Source organism: Myxine glutinosa, chromosome 2, assembly GCF_964187855.1.
Source record: "Myxine glutinosa chromosome 2, kmMyxGlut1.1, whole genome shotgun sequence".
Lineage (NCBI taxonomy): Eukaryota > Metazoa > Chordata > Myxini > Myxiniformes > Myxinidae > Myxine > Myxine glutinosa.
Genome location: NC_136262.1, coordinates 112485537 through 112504683, shown reverse-complemented (window position 1 = coordinate 112504683; position 19147 = coordinate 112485537). Strand labels below are relative to the sequence as shown.

Here is a 19147-nt window from a genome sequence, read left to right as displayed (position 1 = left end):
AGCACTCAGCGAGACTCAAACCTTTAAACATTCATTACAAGTCACCAGTCCAGTCAGGGTCCTGCTTACAGATTATTTGGATAACTTTTTTAAACCATACGATTAGTCAGGTTCACTATGTTAACAAATATAATTTCGTTCAAAATTTTTGGAGATTAGCAAAACTATACATTTTTGGAATATTCAGAGCATGAGGAATCCAAAAATTAATGTTTGCATTTGCATAGACACCTTTGGGAAAATGACCCTCAGGACAGTGATGAAGATAGTCAGGTTCACTATGTTAACAAATATAATTTCGTTCAAATTTTGGGATTAGCAAACCTGTACATTTTTGGAATCATCAGAGCATGGAGAATCCGAAAATCAATGTTGGCATTTGCACAGACACCTGCATGGCCGCCATTTTGGATTTTCAAAATGGCCGCCATAAAATACATATTTTGCGCTATCTCGGCTTCTAGTCAACCTAGAGACTTAATTAAATATGCTAATCCTATGTTTTCTGGGTCAAGGAATCCAATAAAGGCCTCAAAATAGTGCTCAGGATTATAGAAAAGCAACAAACAAAGGTAATTGAAAACCATTGTCTTTATATTTGTGATATAACTGTATTACATAATACATGATATTGCATGTCCTTTGAAGTTATAGGTATGGGTTTATAATAAAGCAAGAAAGCAGCCTTGTTAGTATCAGATTGAACTATAAGTCCTATACACAGGATCTACTAGGTCTACACCGTTCAGGAATATGCTTTTACAGATCTTCATCACTGTCCTGAGGGTCATTTTCGCAAAGGTGTCTACGCAAATGCAAACATTAATTTTTGGATTCCTCATGCTCTGAATATTCCAAAAATGTATAGTTTTGCTAATCTACCAAAATTTTGAACGAAAAAAACATAGTGAACCTGACTAAATGGTACACTTTAGTCATATCCAATATACCACCAGGGAAAAACAGGAGATGCTCACACATTGTGTCCCAAAGCAAATGCTTCACTTAAGTTTAATATCCCAACAAAGAAACTGCCAGGAAACGAAAGGAAACCATCGAGAAGCCATATGTACTTGTGTGAAAGGCGGTCATTGTAATCAGCACATGGATAGCAGCTTTTCACAACTCCAATGCAGATGGTGACCGGTGAGCGGCGATTGATGACGACAACGGTGACAGGTGGAGAAATGACAAACATCAAAATATCACACAATTGGATGTGCTGTGCCGACAATGACACAGTCAAGACAAAACCATGATGGCGAACCCAAAAGGTCATTTATCATAATGGTCGTTTATAAAATATTCATGATGTGCTACTGCATCACAGGCTGTCATTATAGTCAATCGTTCACATCTTTTAATGTACATGATGCCCGATTGCGGTCGGAAGGATGATCGACAGGTACACACCCTTGCACCGGAGCCGTTGAACCTGGGTTCAAACCTCGACCCGACTATAAACTGTCATCCTGGTGTTTCACATGCAGAGCGAGGCATCGATGTGTGCACCGTTTCTCGGGACGGTGGCCGGAGGACCCGTCTGCCATCGTTGGTCGTCGGTGGACGTTAAACATCCAACGGTCACATCTTTAGCGGAGCGTAGGTGGTGTTATCGTCGCCACCCTGAACGAACTACAAATTCCTGCCCTGATTGCTGGTAAAGAAAAGGCAAATCACCTCGCATAAACTATGCCCAGAAACTGCTTCGATTAGGGTGCCGGCTTGGGATCCTAGGATCCTGGGTTTGTTGGCTTAGCGGTTAGGGTGCCGGCTTGGGATCCTAGGATCCTGGGTTTGTTGGCTTAGTGGTTAGGGTGCCGGCTTGGGATCCTAGGATCCTGTGTTTGTTGGCTTAGTGGTTAGGGTGCCGGCTTGGGATCCTAGGATCCTGGGTTCGTTGGCTTAGCGGTTAGGGTGCGGCTTGGGATCCTAGGTTCCTGGGTTTGAATCCCGGTCGATCGCCGAATTAACGCCAGGTGGGTTGACTCAGCCTGTCATCCTTCCGAGGTCGGAAAATCGAGTACCAGCTTGCTGGGATGAATGATCCCGGTGTGTACCCCGGTTTAGAATAGGTACACCGTATCCCTGTGCATCGTAAGAGGCGACGAAGGGTTCGCGTCAGGAAGGGCATCCGGCCATAAAAACATTCCCTCAAACAGGGAACCATGATTGTTATGGGGGCCGCAAGGCTAATCCCCACTCTAGCGGGGAGAAAAATGGCCTTAAAACGATCATTCATTCATTCATTCATTCACTCTCAACTATGGGGAGGAATTGAACTTTTAGGGCATCTGTTAATAAATGAATACGGATCAGGCTCGTCGTCCATTCCATACCCGCCATTAGGCACTTCTCCCCTACGATACGTTATTCCAAGCGAGCCAAATTTGCAAGCGACGCGAATCGTTACGATTGACAAATCCTGATTCAATCATGCGACTCGACTTGGGAGAAAACACCTCGAGCCTGATTGTTTTCAAACTTTTCTCCACAAATGTTTTGTTGCACTTTTATTAAAAAGAAAAGAAAGGCTCGTGTGAAACATAAAGCAAATGGTACTTGCTGCAAACAATAAGGAGATTCCACGTCACCATTTTGAAACAATAAATGAAACCTTTCCAAGCAAAGAAAGGAAGAATTCTTTTAAAAGATAATACAAGTTTCACCTTCAACTGAAACACCCTGTCGATTTCAATTACCCCAGACCAGAACGAATCAGGCAAGCCCAACGAGTCCCAATAAGTCTGATTTGATCCAGCCAGCCTCCGCTGACTTGGAGAGATCAAACCATGGTACGTCCGGCCTCTAGAGCAGCTCCAAACAGCCCAGAAAAGCCCTAAAAGCGAAGTTGTGGTTTGTTCTTTATCATGAAACTGAGGAAAGAGACATATAAATTAGTACAGTTCTTTGTGACTGAGCAAAACAAAGTTTTTTTTGGAGAAAAAACAAAAATAATGGGGGAAAAAACATACAAATGTTTCGACAAAAGAGGACAAATATCGATTTGCTCACCTGTCCAACTCCCTCCAGAACCTCAGCAGGACGGCTTTGTCCAGGTGCCGTCTGTGTATGCTCAGCTCCATCACAGAGACATCCCATGCGGCCACGTTGTGGTCCAACTTGGCCTCTTCAAACTTCACATGGAATGCTTTCACTGAAAAGATTTATATATTAGTGCTGGTGAGAGTCTCGATGGGGCGATAATCGTGCTTTAGATTTACTATAACGATAACAATAATGGAAATTAATTATCACGACAGCTGCTGCGCATGCGCAGTAGGTAAAACGCACCTTGAACCCGGATATTGACTGCTCTGAGTGGTTAGCAAGTTTAGTTTCCCCTCGAGGTGATGCAATATGGAATGTATATTCTCCAAGATGTAATTTAAATGATAGATCGGAACACAATAAAATCAAAACAACTACTCAAGGCGCTAAAACTGCTGCCGGTATCAAAATCGATGCCGATCCGTTGGAGTTCGCTTTGTCTGTGCACGAAGTTGAGCACTTAAGGCAACATCACGTTAAACATTGAGAAGGTGAGCGAACTCGGTGTGGGGTGTTTTGACATTGAGGACAACGACAAGCAGGTAATCTCGTTCTTCCCTCCTCTCACCGTTCTCGTTGGACCGAACGAGCGGGAAAGATGGTGTCGTGTTTCCTTCATTTATTTGTTTATTACATGTTTGGCACACCAAGGGATTGCTGGGAATTTATTATTCGTGAAGTTCAACATCAAAGTTGTTGTTCTTTAACGACCACTATTATCCCACGTCGTGGGGTCGGCTGGGGGGGAAGCTTTGCCCAAGTCATTTACGAACCGGATGGCCAGGACTGACATTCGCCTAGTTAGTGCAGGAATTTGGTCATGTTTCTGGCGAAACTCCCCTACTCTTTGCGAAGAACACCGTGGGATCTTTAACACCCACCAACCCATGCTGGCAGATGCAGCATCTGAGGCACGGAACACACATTGATGAACTAGAACGGGCACTCGGTAGAGCGCATACCTTCGCCGCAGCTACTGTTCTGTACTTGGCATGGGAGTGTAGGGAACAGAACAGTGAACAGTTTGGTGCTGATTTCATGCAAATCGGATAAATACGATTTTGACCTTTTCGTGACCTTGACCTTGACCTTTGACCCGATTGCTCCCAAAATCTAATCAAATGTGTCCCGTATAATAACCAATCATCCCACCAAATTTCATGCAATTCGGTTGAATACTTTTTGAGTTATGCGAATAACATACACACACACACACACACACACACACACACACACACAGACATACAAATAAATACACAGCGATCAAAACATAACCTTCCGCTTTTGCGAAGGTAATAACCCTGCCTGGGAAACACCAAACTGACAGTTTATAGCTGGGTTCGGGATTCGAACCTAGAACTAGACAGCTTAGAGACGAGTGTACGTACCTCTAGGCCATCCTGTCACCGGAGAAGTTCCGTTAGCTTACAGCTTGCTCAGTGTGGTCCGTTAGCAAGCCACTCGCTCGGTGTGTTCCATTAGCAAGCCACTCGCTAGGTGTGTTCCGTTAGCAAGCCACTCGCTAGGTGTGTTCCGTTAGCAAGCCACTCGCTAGGTGTGTTCCGTTAGCAAGCCACTCGCTAGGTGTGTTCCGTTAGCAAGCCACTCGCTCGGTGTGTTCCGTTAGCAAGCCACTCGCTCGGTGTGTTCCGTTAGCAAGCCACTCGCTAGGTGTGTTCCGTTAGCAAGCCAATCGCTAGGTGTGTTCCGTTAGCAAGCCACTCGCTCGGTGTGTTCCGTTAGCAAGCCACTCGCTCGGTGTGTTCCGTTAGCAAGCAGCTTGCTTGGTGTGTTCCATTAACAAACACCTTGCTATCGCTTGCCAAGTCAGACATTCCGTATGAATCAGCTTTGAAAAACTGCTCGTCCAGTCGCTTTGCCAATGGAGCAAAGCGATTTCGTCCAGGTAAAATAAGGTTTGACTTGAAAGAAATTGCAACAGAATTATGAAATAAAGAGTACGAACACAAGTAACTCTATGGCCAGTTTGTTTTTATGTGGATTGTTATTGTATGTTACATGGTTCTCAAGGCAATAATTACATTATTAGCCCCCATTGGACTTCGTCTGAAACGGGGCTTATGTATTTGGTCTCGTGTGTCTGTGCGCAACCATATCTCGGAGATGTATGGACTGATTGTGTTCATACTTGGCAAAAATGCAACACATTATGGTATACATATATACATCATTTTGTTTCGCGATGCGATCAAAGGTGGCCGACTGGCGGCCATTTTAGTTGTAAAAAACAACCTGATATTGAACATGTCCTCAACCATGTATCGGACGTGCATGTACCGATGTACTTTAAATTTGGCTCACAGATAATGAATGATGGGTTACATATGCATGTCATTTTTTTTACATCAGATCCAATATGGCCGACTGGCAGCCATTTTGTTACTTAAACATGTATCCAAAAATTAATTGGACAGGCATGGACCGATTTTGTTCTGACTTGGCACAAAGGCAATACATGAGAGTAAACATATGCAGAAGATTTTGTTTTGTAATCCAAAAAAAGATGGCCGACTGATGGCTTTTAACGCCGTACAGCAAAATTATTAAAATGACGGCGTGGTTCTGACGTTTTATGTCTTTTTCTTCTTGTTTATATTATCATGATAATGAGGACATGAGGTCCATTATCGTGATGTCGGTTTTTCCATTATCGCCCAGGCCCAATTTATTTTATATTGACATGGCATTAAGTATTGACATGGGCATTGAGGAAGTTAGGAGTGGAGGAATGGTTGATCAGAGTAGTGATGGCAATGTACAAAAGAGCGCGCACAGCTGTAAGGACGAAGGACGGGAACAGTGGTGAGTTTGAGGCGAGGGTGGGAGTGCATCAGGGGTCGGTACTAAGTCCACTACTATTTGTAGCTGTGATGGAGGTGCTGGCTCAGAACGTAAAGGAGGGTTTACCGTGGGAGTTGTTGTATGCAGATGATCTGGTGTTGATTGCGGAAAGTATGGATGGACTGAAGGAAAAGATGAACAAGTGGAAGCAATGTATGGAGGCAAAAGGTCTGAAGGTGAATATCGGAAAGATGAAGGTGATGGCAAGTGGTAAAGCATGTGGTGAGGTGGAAAGAACTGGGAAGTGGCCATGTGCCGTGTGCAGGAAGGGTGTCGGAGTGAACTCCATTCAATGTACAATGTGCGCTGAGTGGGGTCATCAAAAATGTAGTTGTCTGAGAGGGTCATTAATCAGTGTGGCAGCTACATTCAAATGTAAGATGTGCACAGAGGGAGCTGCAGATAGAGGAAATGTTGAGCTGGATCTTGGAGACGGCGTGAAGCTGGAAGGTGTGAAAACATTTTGCTACCTCGGAGACATGCTGAATGGAGAAGGTGGATCAGACTCGGCAACGGTTGCTGGAGTGAGATGTGCATGGAAGAAGTTGTTGGCATGCTGAGTGGCATGCTGATGAGGAGGGGTGTTGTTGAAGCTGAAGGGAAAGGTGTATGCTGCATGTGAGAAGTGTTATGATTTATGGGAGCGAGACATGGGTAATGAACGTAGAGCAGCAACGAAGGCTGGAAAGGGTGGAAATGTGAATGGTTCGGTGGATGTGCGGAGTATCGTTGAGAGAGAGGAAGACAAATGATGAATTGCGAAAGATGATGGGAATAGAGCCTGTGATTGATGCTGTGAAGAGGAACAGGTTGAGATGGTTTGATCATGTGTTGAGGAAGGATGAAAGTGACTGGTTGAGAAGAGTGATGGAAATGAATGTAGAAGGAAGTAGAGGACGGGGAAGACCGAGAAAGACTTGGCTAAAGATGGTGGAAGAATAAATGCGAGCAAGGGTGTTAACAAGGAGTGATGCAGAAAATAGGGCAAAATGGAGGAGATTGTCATGGGGACTGCAAGGCTAACCCCCGCTCCAGCAGTGAAAATGGCCTTAAATGCATGTTGTATTCGAGAATTATATATATATATATACAGTCACGTGAAAAAGTAAGTGCACCCCGTGTAAAGTTTTGACTTTTTCAACATATTTCAACATACAGCTATTTGATCTTCATTTCAACAATATTGATAGATAAAGGTGATATAATATAACAAATATCATGAAACATTAACATTTTGGAGTCCATTGTATAATTTAAATAAACATAAATGCAAATTTCGCATGTGGAAAAAGTAAGTGCACCCTTGGCTTTAATAGGTGGTATTGCCCCCTTTGGCAGAAAACCTCAAGTAGGCGTTTCTTATAACTGTCTACCAGTCTCTGACATCGACTGGGAGAAATTTTTGCCCACTCCTCCATGCAGAATTCTTTCAGCTGTGCGATATTTGAGGGGTTTCTTGCATGCATAGCTCGTTTCAAATCCCCCTACAACACAATTTCAAATCCCCCACAACCGTCTTCTTCCGACTCCTCTCCGGCCTTGCTCCCCCAGCTCTCTCTGGGCTCTGTCCCCCAAATATTCCTGCAGATCGCACAAGATCTGCCTGCAACCCTCTTATGGTTAAACTGCCAAAATCAAGACTCTCTGCTCACCTTCACTCCTTCATTCCTCTTTTCTCCTGCCTCTGGAACAAACTCCCTCACTCTCTTCAATCCCACTCCTCCCTCCAGATCTTTAAAACGGCTGTTCACCACCATCTCTTATCTTCCCCAATCCAAAACCATGATCTTTTCTACCCCCGCTAATTTCACCCCAAATCCACTTTTTTGAGGTGACTTTTGTCTTCTTTCCTGGAAGTCCTTGGTGTCCTTGCGTTTTATACCTATCCTGCCTCCCCCCAGGCCCTCTGCCTCCCACACATCTCCCGATGTCCCTGCCCTCAAATGTTGTGTTTGTGTGCTTCCTCCCCTTCTCTCCCCATCTTGTCGACCGCTCCCCTTTTTATATACTTTGTTTGCTTGTTTGTTTGATTTGTTTGTTTGATAAATGTTAGCTCTTTCACGAGCCTCGACTCTGTATACAAAAAAAAAAAAAAAAAAAAAAAAAAAAAACATCTCGATGGGATTTAGATCCGGGCTTTGACTTGGCCATTCCAGAACCCTCCATTTCTTTCTTTTCAGCCATTCCTTGGTGGATTTACTGGTATGTTTATGTTTAGGGTCATTGTCATGTTGCAAGGTCCACCTTCGGTTGAGCTTCAACTTTCTGACAGATGGCCTCACATTATCCTCAAGCACCCTGTAGTACAATGAAGAATTCATCGTGGATTCTATGATGGTGAGCTGCCCAGGCCCTGATGCAGCAAAGCTGCCCCAAACCATAATATTTCCACCACCATGCTTTATAGTTGGTATCAGGTTCTTGTGGTCAAGTGCTTTCTTTGGTTTTCGCAAAACATGTCTTTTGGTACTGTGGCCAAATAGCTCGACCTTTGACTCATCTGTCCAGAGCACATTGTTCCAGAAGTGCTGGTCTTTACCTAGGTGTTCTTTGGCAAAATTTAGTCTTGCCCTGATGTTCTTTCTGGACAGCAAAGGTTTCCTCCTGGCACACCTCCCATGTAGATCAAATTTGTGCAGCCTCATTCTAATGGTTGACACGTGCATTTTGACATCAACAGTGGCAAGAGCTACCTGTAGGTCCCGTGATGACATTCTGGGGGTTCTGAGAGACCTCTTTCAGCATCTTGCGGTCTGCTCTCGTGCTGAACTTGCTTGGGTGTCCTGGCCTGAACAAGTTGGCAGTTGTTTGGAATCTTCTCCACTTGTAGATGATCTTCCGGACAGTTGAATGATTGATTTCAAATTGTTTGGAGATCTTTTTAAATCCCTTCCCAGTCTCGTAGGCATCTATAACCTTCTTTCTGAAGGCCTCGGAGAGCTCTTTTGATCTAGGCATGGTGACGCCGCACACTTCAACAACAAAGAGCAAACCAAAGTAAATGTCTGAGGTTTAAATAGGACAGGTTCCTCCAAGATCCTCTCTAACGATGTTCTAATCATTTGCACCTGAGCTGGTGCACCTGATTCTAATTTTAGGTATTTGAAGTAGTGATAAATGTAGGGGTGTACTTACTTTTTCCATATGCGATATTTGCATTTATGTTTATTTAAATTATACAATAACCACATTTAGAGGCCATTTAAATTATACAATGGACTACAAAATGTAAATGTTTCATGATATTTGTTATATTATATCACCTTTATCTATCAATATTGTTGAAATGAAGATCAACTAGCTGTATGGTGAAATATGTTGAAAAAGTCAAAACTTTACATGGGGTGTACTTACTTTTTCACGTGACTGTATAACTGTGAGAAATAGTAGAAACTCCACAGTACGAGCAGGGCGTCTCATTTGCATTAAATAAATAATTGGGAGATTAAATCAGACGCGGACGTAGCTTCAGGACGTCGATCTTTAATTTTCGACAAGCTTTCGACCAACAAAGGTCTTCTTCTTAGTCGTCCCCAAGGTCTTCAAGTCCGTCGCTCTTCCGTTGAACTTGGGGACGACTAAGAAGAAGACCTTTGTTGGTCGAAAGCTTGTCGAAAATTAAAGATCGACGTCCTGAAGCTACGTCTGCGTCTGATTTAATCTCCCGATTATATATATATATATATATATATATTTATAGTTGCAGTTTTTATAACCCTCCACTTTGTAAATAATAATCCCTTATAAATAATCCCCTGTAAATATCCCCTCTTCTAATGTTAAAAGAGAGCACCATAGATAGGCCATGAGCAACACGTAGGACACCATAGGATCTTCTTTAGTTACTTCATTAGTATGTGTTTCAGGTAAGGCTCTGTTCCCAATAGTTTGAATCTACGTTGCATTAATGAAATAAGGATAGACCCTATAGCTCCCTCAACATCAGTGCGATTGGTTTTCTAACCCGTGCGACGCCATTACGCACGCGGTCGTCTTGGAGAAGAAGGGGGAGGAGTCAGCCAAGCGCCAGGAACATGGCATGGCTTTGTTAACGCCTCATCAAGGGGCGGGACCGGTGAGCCCTCGCGACCAACCAAGGCCGAGGCGAGCTCACTGGTGGGCGTTTCCAAAAGGCAGGCGGCTTGATACGCGGGCGGCCAATATAAGCGCCGCCGCGGACTACTTACGAAGTCGAGCGAGTCAAGTCGAGCGAGTCAAGTCGAGCGAGTCAAGTCGAGCGAGTCAAGTCGAGCGAGTCAAGTCGAGCGAGTCAAGTCGAGCGAGTCAAGTCGAGCGAGTCAAGTCGAGCGAGTCAAGTCGAGCGAGTCAAGTCGAGCGAGTCAAGTCGAGCGAGTCAAGTCGAGCGAGCGAGTCAAGTCGAGCGAGTCAAGTCGAGCGAGCGAGTCAAGTCGAGCGAGTCAAGTCGAGCGAGTCAAGTCGAGCGAGTCAAGTCGAGCGAGTCAAGTCGAGCGAGTCAAGTCGAGCGAGTCAAGTCGAGCGAGTCAAGTCGAGCGAGTCAAGTCGAGCGAGTCAAGTCGAGCGAGTCAAGTGGAGCGAGTCAAGTGGAGCGAGTCAAGTGGAGCGAGTCAAGTGGAGCGAGTCAAGTCGAGCGAGTCAAGTCGAGCGAGTCAAGTCGAGCGAGTCAAGTCGAGCGAGTCAAGTCGAGCGAGTCAAGTCGAGCGAGTCAAGTCGAGCGAGTCAAGTCGAGCGAGTCAAGTCGAGCGAGTCAAGTCGAGCGAGTCAAGTCGAGCGAGTCAAGTCGAGCGAGTCAAGTCGAGCGAATCAAGTCGAGCGAGTCAGGTCGAGCGAGCGAGGTCGAGCTACAAAGGGGAGAGAAGGTGTGCACAAGAGAGTTGAGGAGAAGGCCTTGGTTGTGTTCATGAACTTGTTGGAGGCGCGCGCCGTGAAAGAAGGGTTGGAGAGGGTTCGCTAGCACGACCATCCAGCTATTACGTACGCGAAGGATCCCAGTTTTCCCCCGCTGTATATAATTGTCCGGTCGCGTTCAACGACACGCGGGGCTGGCTGCCGGGTTTCGCCTCGAACCCGGAGCGCGAGGTTGGAGCCGGACCTCGACGCCTGCCATCAGCCTGGACCCTTCTCTTCCTTCCCACCATCGCTGCCATTCCATCCTTTCGTGTAAGTGCGTTTGTTCTGTCCTGGGCGTGTTAATTAAGACTGTGTAAGCTTGCCCTGTGTCCTTTTATTTCCTCTCTTGTATATTCTTGCCGTTTCGTTTCCTCTTTAATCATTACTGTATAAATAAACCATATTTGTTCTTTCTTTACCCCTTGGTTTCTTCTCATCCGATCGCTTTCGTCCTGTCCCCAATTGATATACGTGACGCGATTTGGCCAACCGCTTAATCGGGTTAGTCTTTTTGTTAACGGCTCAGATTTCGGACTGCTAACTGCTCGGCAAACTCCATCTTGTCTGGGACCGAGCAGGGAATTATATCCCTGCTTTGCAGAGGGATTGGCAAAGGTATTTGGGAACCCGTTGACCAATCACCCTGGCCAATCTCACCCCGCAAAGGAGCGTGTAATTTCCAGGACTGGGGGAATCGTCCAGTGTAAAAGACAAGGGGACTAACCCCCCCCCCCCCTTGGTAAGGGGAGCGCCGACCCCCGGATCCGTAACAATATATATATATATATATATTATATATTTGGGAGAAACGTGGAGCCTGAAAGCAACGTTGTTGTTTTTACGAAGATCATAACGAAGTTACAGCAAAGAAAGTCAAAACCATTGTGCTGTCCCGCGTGGCGTGGTGTTCGGAATCAAAGCCGCACCGTCAAACAAGGCTTCGCAAATGTGTCAACATCAATCAAACATGCTATGGTGGTGTAATGGTTACAACATCCGCTCTGAGTTTGGGAGGTCTGCGATTCAAACCGGGCAGAGTCATACCAGACTTTTAAAATGCTACGTGCTGTTTCCTTGCTTCACGCTCAGCATTTAGCGATATAACATGGACAATGAACGATAGGTTGGTAATAATAGCGCAGGCTTTGATTGGCTAAATCGCCTTCTCCTGCATGGTTGATCCTTGTAAGAATGTAACATAAATTATTAATCCTACACTTATAATCAAAACAGCAAGCATCGAAAGGTAATCAAATTCATTTTACAATTGTCAGGACTGTTTTTTGCAAAAAAGTAAAACAATAAAACCGACAGACGGCCAAAGAAACAATAATGGGTGCCGGGATAAAAGGGAAAATTACTGTACGAAGGTACCAGTACAACCAGATCATCTCTGTGATCAGCAATTGCGAGCCTTATCAGGTGAGGATGTAACTGTACACAATAAGGCTGTTAGGAATCCGCGAATACAGTAGCGTGTGCGAAAAGCTCGCCTAGGATCGGCCTAAACCACAGAGAATTCAAGCTGTGTGCACACGAACACGAGAACGTATGTTGGTACATTGTTTTGTCATTTTAATGGAGCATTACACCGGTAAAAGCACCAATTTACATTTGTGTTTCCTGTGCAAGACGGCAGGTCTAAGGGGACAACGTGTGCGCTATGCGAGTAGGCTTTTTACCAAACTCTCATGTGATTGCGTTTGTTTTTATTCTCATTAAACCATTCATTGTGAGCAATACAATAGTGGACACTCTCAGGGACCAACAACTTCAACAAAGTAACCGGGTGACGAGCAACTAATTACATAATGGTCGTTTATGTTTTAATCTATCACGACATAAAATCAGATTTGGGAATTTTTCAGTTGTCTACAATCAAAGGAACCAAAAACTCAACTCCAACGGCATGCGCCTCTCTCAAGTTATACGAATGCCGGCGAGCGACCTCCGTTGTGGTGCACGTTCCACCATCGTAATTTATCTGAAATGGAGGTTAAAGTGGCTGCAACTACGCATGGTGGTCAGAGCTGTAATGCAGTCTAATCTTACCGCGGGTAAAGATGTCCACAGGAGAGCCATCAGGCAGCAGCCACGGCCAACCCTTGAACTGCCAGCAAGGACCCTGAACCAGCACGGCAACAACACGGTCCCTGAGCGATACCGGACACACAAATGGCAATCGGTATGGCAGGACGAGAGGGGTTTAAACAAGTGGAGGAGACGGGTGTCCATTTGGGGAGGGGAAGGGGCAGGTGAGGCATCTCAGGTAATCGATAAAACACCTGTTGGGAAAGGTACAGAGAGAATAAGGTAATTGCGGTGGTTTGAGTGGAGCTTATAAAACTAAGCATGAGAAAGACGAATACAGCTCAAAAGTATAAAACACGTATTAGGCTATTCACACTGAACAGTACCTGTACGTCTGTAAATAGGCACGCGTTTGCGTGTTCGTGATCAAAAGATCAAATCTTCAGTTGTATATGGCTGCTGAAGCAGTTTCCTAGGCTGGTGGGAACAATCCTGGACGGGTCGCCACTCCGATGCAGGATACTCGAATGGCTCATTCTTCCCAGAAAAAGTTGGTACTCATTATGCCCATCTCAGAAGGATGACAGGCTGAGTAACCCCACCTGATGTTAATTAAACGGCATGACAGGGGCTTGAACTCAGGACCCTGAGATCTTAAGCCAGCCACCTTATCCGTTAAACCAACACCAGGCTTCTTCCCACCTAAAGCAAAGTTGAAAGATGGCAAAACGTTCCACCACGAATGACCCAATGTCTAACTTTGAGTTGAAAAAAAACTTCCATTTTGATTCCCATGATCCTACATCCCCCACCACCTGGGGGATGAACCCAGGGGTCAAGTCCCAAAAAATCGTTACATATTGCATGCGGCCCCCAATGTTGATCGTTTATACAAAGTTTCAGTAAACATGTTTAAAATGCACGTAATTTTGCATTTTTTGACATTTGATCATTGAACCACGCCCCAGGAAGTGGAGCCCAAAATGACACCAAGCTCGCACCTTCTTGCCAGGTGGTGAACATAATTACCAAGTTGGGTGAATTTCTGCCCAACCGTTTAGAAGCAGATAACGTGACGGACACACAGGTAGAGTGTGTCCGTCACGTTATCTGCTCCCCCCCCCCCCACCCCTCCCCACCTCCCCATTGTAAGCATGGGGATAAAATACAGTCGGACCCTGGCATTCACAGGGGATACGTTCCTGGAAAATGCCGCTGATGTCGATTTCCACGAATGTGGGGGCATTGTTTGAATTGGAGGGGGATGGGGAGGAATTTAAAATTTTTTTTACCACATGGTCTAGGCTCATGGTAAAACGATGACACAAAACAAATCAGGACAGCATAACAAAGGGAACAGCAGGAGGAAGGGGGGAACAGCAACAGCAGGGCGGAGGGAGAAGTAGACCGAGACATACAAACAAGGGATGCAGGTAACGATGAGGGGTGAGGGAGAACGCAAAGGGTGGACAAGATGGATACATACATATAATATATATACACTCGTATTTAACCACTAATACGTGAAGCGCAAATGTAGAAGGAGGTCACATGTTATGAACCACAAATATGCGGGGTCCGCGAATGTTGAGGTCCGACTATATATTACAAATATACTTTTCAGTTAGGCTGAATAGCCTTTTGAAGAGTTGAGGAGTTAATTAATGGTACTGGTGGACAATAAACGTGTCGGTCGACTGAGAACCTCGTTTTTATCACAGGCAGCAAAAACTCTGCATTTTGTAAGTTTTTAATTTAACGAGGTATTTTCTGCTAAACTCACTCGTTTGACTCACTTCATCTTACCATGACATCATTTGACTTGCTTCATCTTTTGTGTGCATACGTCTATTTATATACATTTACTTATAAAAAAAAATTGTAGCGTGTCCATGTGTGGTGTGGTGTGTATGTGTGGTGTGCCCATGTGTGGTGTGGTGTCTCCTGGTTACAAGTCCAACCCCTCCTCAGCGTGGTAACTGGGTGAACGGCGGTTTATTGTCACCTATCGGCTAACGGGGCTACTATGTATGGCATCATCATACTCAAGGATTACAATGAACCCAGGCACAGAGTCCCAGCTAATGCCATCTGAACACGTTCCCTTGAGTGCTCACCTTCGGAGACCTTACAGCACTCCCAGATGAAGACGAAGTCACCACAGAGGGTATAACAAAGCAAAGCAAGACAGGGTTAAAGGAACTGTGAAGACCATAACACCCTGAGGAGAACCACCCCTTGAAATCTTTAACTTTGCTCGAATACTTAAATCTAACATATAAAGCTTACTTAATTCGTGTTTCTTTGTTTGTTTGTTTCCCCACACATATGAAACAAAAGCTGGGTGAAGCCATTGGTTCATGCCTGTCTGTCTGTTTACAAATGCCAGTTTATGATTGAGGAACAACTTAATTTCAATTGAATGTGATATATTGAACACGAATCGGAGAACAAACCAGCGGTTTTACAGAACTTTGCTTCTGAATTCGTCCCATTCGCACATGCGCACAGAGGTGAGAGATTTATTTATTTTTTTTACTCTCTGTATGGCAGTCAAACGAAATTTTAAATCATTCTAAACAGAAAACTTCCTGTTTTTAAGAACATCATCAAGGACACAAACAACAGGCACGAAAAACTAATGTAACGTGTTGACCGTTAATAGGTAACCTTCATCCTGCAGTAAGATCTGGCCAACCTGGGGTCTTCCGGGCCCCCCAGGAAGGTTTTTTTTTTTTTTTTGTTAGAAAATAATGTTCTAAACATTTTATTACCATAACAGGTTGTACATATCAAATTGAAACCCTTTGCAATATTTGGAGACAAAAAATAGATTAATTCACTATTAATAACTGTTTTTATTATTTTTTAGAAACAATAGAACCACCTTTAGAGGCCATTTTCCCCCACAGAGCAGGGGTTGGCCTTTTTCGGGCACCGTGGTCCCCTTTTTGAAGCAATGTTTTATGGCCGGATGCCCTTCCTGCTGCCAACCCTGTCAGTCGCCTTTTGCGACACACAGGGAAATACCGGTGAACTGGTACTCAATTTGCCGACCTTGGAAGGTTGCCAGGCTGCGTCAACCCTCCTGGCATTAATTCAGCGATCGACCGGGATTTGAACCCAGGATCCTACGATCCCAAGCCGGCACCCTAACCGCTAAGCCAACACCAGGCTATTATTTAGAAAAATGTCGTTGGAATTTTATATATATATATATACTAGCTGAAAGCACCCGGCATTGCCCGGGTTATTTTTGAATGAATTTACTACTATAATTCAGCTTTTACTTGTGGCCGTAGAAGATTGACGACTATAATTCAGCTCAGCTTTTAATTGCGAAATGGGCCCAGCTCGGCCGATGCGGCCTCGACCGGCCTCGCCACCTCGCCTATAACCTTCCCGGGGCCAGTCCCGACATTTTTGGTTCTTTTTGAATGAGTTTACTACTATAATTCAGCTTTTACTCGCGGCCCTAGACGATTAACTACTATAATTCAGCTCAGCTTTTAATTGCGAAATGGGCCTGGCCCGGCCGAAGCGGCCTCAACCGGCCTCACCACCTAGCCTATAACCTTCCCGGGGCCCGTCCCGACATTTTTTGGATTAGAGGTTTCCTCCTATCTTTCACCGTTCAGGAGATTAGCTTGCGCAGACAAACAAACAAAACTTTCTTTTATAAAAAAATATATATATATATATATATATGTTTGCCTTAAGGTCATCAAAATCCTTAATAAAAAAAAAGAAAAAGAAAAAAAAAGAAAAAGAAAAAAAAAGATAAACGTTTTCTGGAACCTGTAAAATCTTTTCTTTTCTTTTTTTTATTTCAATTTTCGTACTGCACAGTAATTATACACAGATTTGAATGCTGTGGAACACAAATTGCCTTTTTGGCACTTTTAAAACCCTTCCATTTATCAGTACTTGGACAAAATATTACGACATCTTGCCTCATCACGATGCGCCCTGCGTGGGGTAATGTGCTCTATGAACTCTCTAGTGTCCATAGTTTCTAAATTAATGACCGACTGAATTTCTGCATTTACCTGCAGCCCCACCGGCCCCTTCCAATCCCCTCATTTCACAAGCACATACCAGTCTTGAGGACCCAGTTTTAGGGGCTGGTCGACGACCCTGTATGGGACCGAGACAACAGATGGTGCCCCCGGTACTGCACCCTCTCGCCTTCGGTGGATCAGCACTTCTGTCTCTCTCACACAGCCCTGACGTCGCTTTTCATCCGATGGAACAAACCTGCGACGAAAGGGCACCGGAAACAGAACTGAACATAATGAAAATGAAAGTCCGCAGCAATCCGAGGCACACAAAGGAAATACGATTATATACAATCAAGTGATGAACATGACACGATAAGAACCATGCGGGTTCCTCGTTGAGACCGGAGATTCCCAATCAAAATGAGTGTGACCCCACCGGTGGTCCTGAAGCAGATCCTTTACGTTGATCATCGTGATGAGAGAAGAAGGGGCGGCCGGGATAACAATGATCGGGGTGCGCGACCCTACGCAAGGGATACACGTGAGCCTGGTGTCCGTAATAAAATGACGACACAGACGAATGAGTTTAACAAAATTAATGAGCAATGGGATTTTAAGTGAAACAAGGTAAAAGGTTCACATTTCGTCTCACTGTGCATTTTCCATTAAATTATGTAAACTTTCACGAGGTTACAAATTGCTGTGCAATCACAAACTCACCTTTCTTTTGGTTCGGTGGAGGCCGTGCTTGGGAAACTGAGGGGCAAAGAGGGTGGGATGTAAGGGGGAAGAGGGAGTCAAAGGCAGATGGGATTGAGGTACCGGTAGAAGATCGTGAAAAGACACATCTCTAATAACTGAATTATTCAATCCCATAAAAGGAGAAACAATGCCAACCTGCCCTTCACACACTAAAATCTCCCAACGGAACCTACAACCAGAAATCATCACCACAAAAGCAACAACAACACACATCACAATAATGCAAACAACACATCACAATAATGATAAAGCAACAAATCACAATAATGCAAACAAACAAAGGATGGATCCAAATTAATGCATAACGTCACAACCCATGGCTCCAAATCAACAACCCTACCGGCCACAGCAGCTTGCAATCACCGTGAGCAAGAAAATGATTCTTCGCATTCCTATTACGGACCATCCATTTATAATGTACGTATGCAAATAGGAAGAAATCCTTGACCCTTAACCCTACCCACATAAGTTCCACACATTTGCCCTTCCCTACCGCTTATTCCCATCTCATCCCAAAATGCTTTGCCTTTTTACCCCTCTTCCCACTCTAACAACACTCACTGTCCCATCCATCCTTTTCTCGATTTCGATTTTTTTTTCCTCATTTTAATCCATGGAAAAATAGATTCCCCCATATGCTTCTGCTATACATCGAGATATTAAAATATAGAATTACTAGACCACTCTTCGACGTCGACCGATATGCCTCCACCCACATTATTACATTATTAAACATACATGGACCAAGTTTGATTTAAATCCCATCACTGGTTACCTCGGTAACAGAGGTTTTACCAAACGGGACCTCTGACCTCTTGACCCCATAATCTAAGCAGTTCATCTTTACATCATTACACATACTTCTACCAAGTTTGACTTCGATTCCTTCAGCCGTTCTTAAGTTATCGAGGTAAGGAAAACCTATCATGGACAGATGGACACACGGATGGACGGATAACTCAAAAACATAATGCTTCTGGCGACATCGTCGACTTCGTCGCCGGAGGCATAAAAATCTGTTGAAGGCATTAGTTGATTAAAGTAATGCATTGTTTCGTATAACTACAGCTCACTTGGTCTAGGGATGGGCTGAGCTGGGCTGGGAGCAGTCTTCCTGGCAGAAGCTCCTTCCTGTGGTTGGTGAAGGGATGTGCGTGGAAGAAGGGGACGAAGGGAATAAAGAGGATTTTAAATGGGCAGGTGGAAAGAGAGAGGAGAAGGCAGACAGGAACACATATGTACATATATGCAAACTTTGTCTACTTGTTTGAAGGAGCAAAATAATTTGTCTCACCGTCACAGATTTGAGTGTCATGCCGTGGTACGTCCCCATCGTGTTGATGTTGAAACCTTCCGTATCTGGAAATCAAACAAAGGGATTGAAACAAGTGCGCAATAACGTGGCGTACGAGTACGAGCAGAATGCCAGGCTATGTGAATTGGTGTTTGAAAAAAATTATTATATTTGAGTGGAGGTGGGCAAGCACCTTCCGTGCCCTTAAATCTCTCTTGATCGTAACGATTGTACGACGCTGGCACCGAGGTCTTTGGCAGAGTCTGGATGGAGCAGA

General features: G+C 44.5%; 1 protein-coding gene across 1 annotated transcript in view; it reads right to left on the bottom strand.

Moving 5' to 3' along the window:
* Nucleotides 1-980: 980 nt before the first annotated feature.
* CDC73 (cell division cycle 73) overlaps nt 981-19147 on the bottom strand; it is a 31294-nt gene continuing 13127 nt past the window's right edge. The window contains exons 10-18 of the mRNA XM_068103728.2: nt 19064-19133; nt 18871-18935; nt 18650-18707; nt 17535-17570; nt 17251-17338; nt 16912-17070; nt 12835-12935; nt 3016-3157; nt 981-2876 (exon numbers count right to left, since the gene is read on the bottom strand). Of these exons, the coding sequence (XP_067959829.1) occupies nt 2840-2876; nt 3016-3157; nt 12835-12935; nt 16912-17070; nt 17251-17338; nt 17535-17570; nt 18650-18707; nt 18871-18935; nt 19064-19133 (756 nt within the window). The 3' untranslated portion in view covers nt 981-2839. The remainder of the gene's footprint in view (nt 2877-3015; nt 3158-12834; nt 12936-16911; nt 17071-17250; nt 17339-17534; nt 17571-18649; nt 18708-18870; nt 18936-19063; nt 19134-19147) is intronic.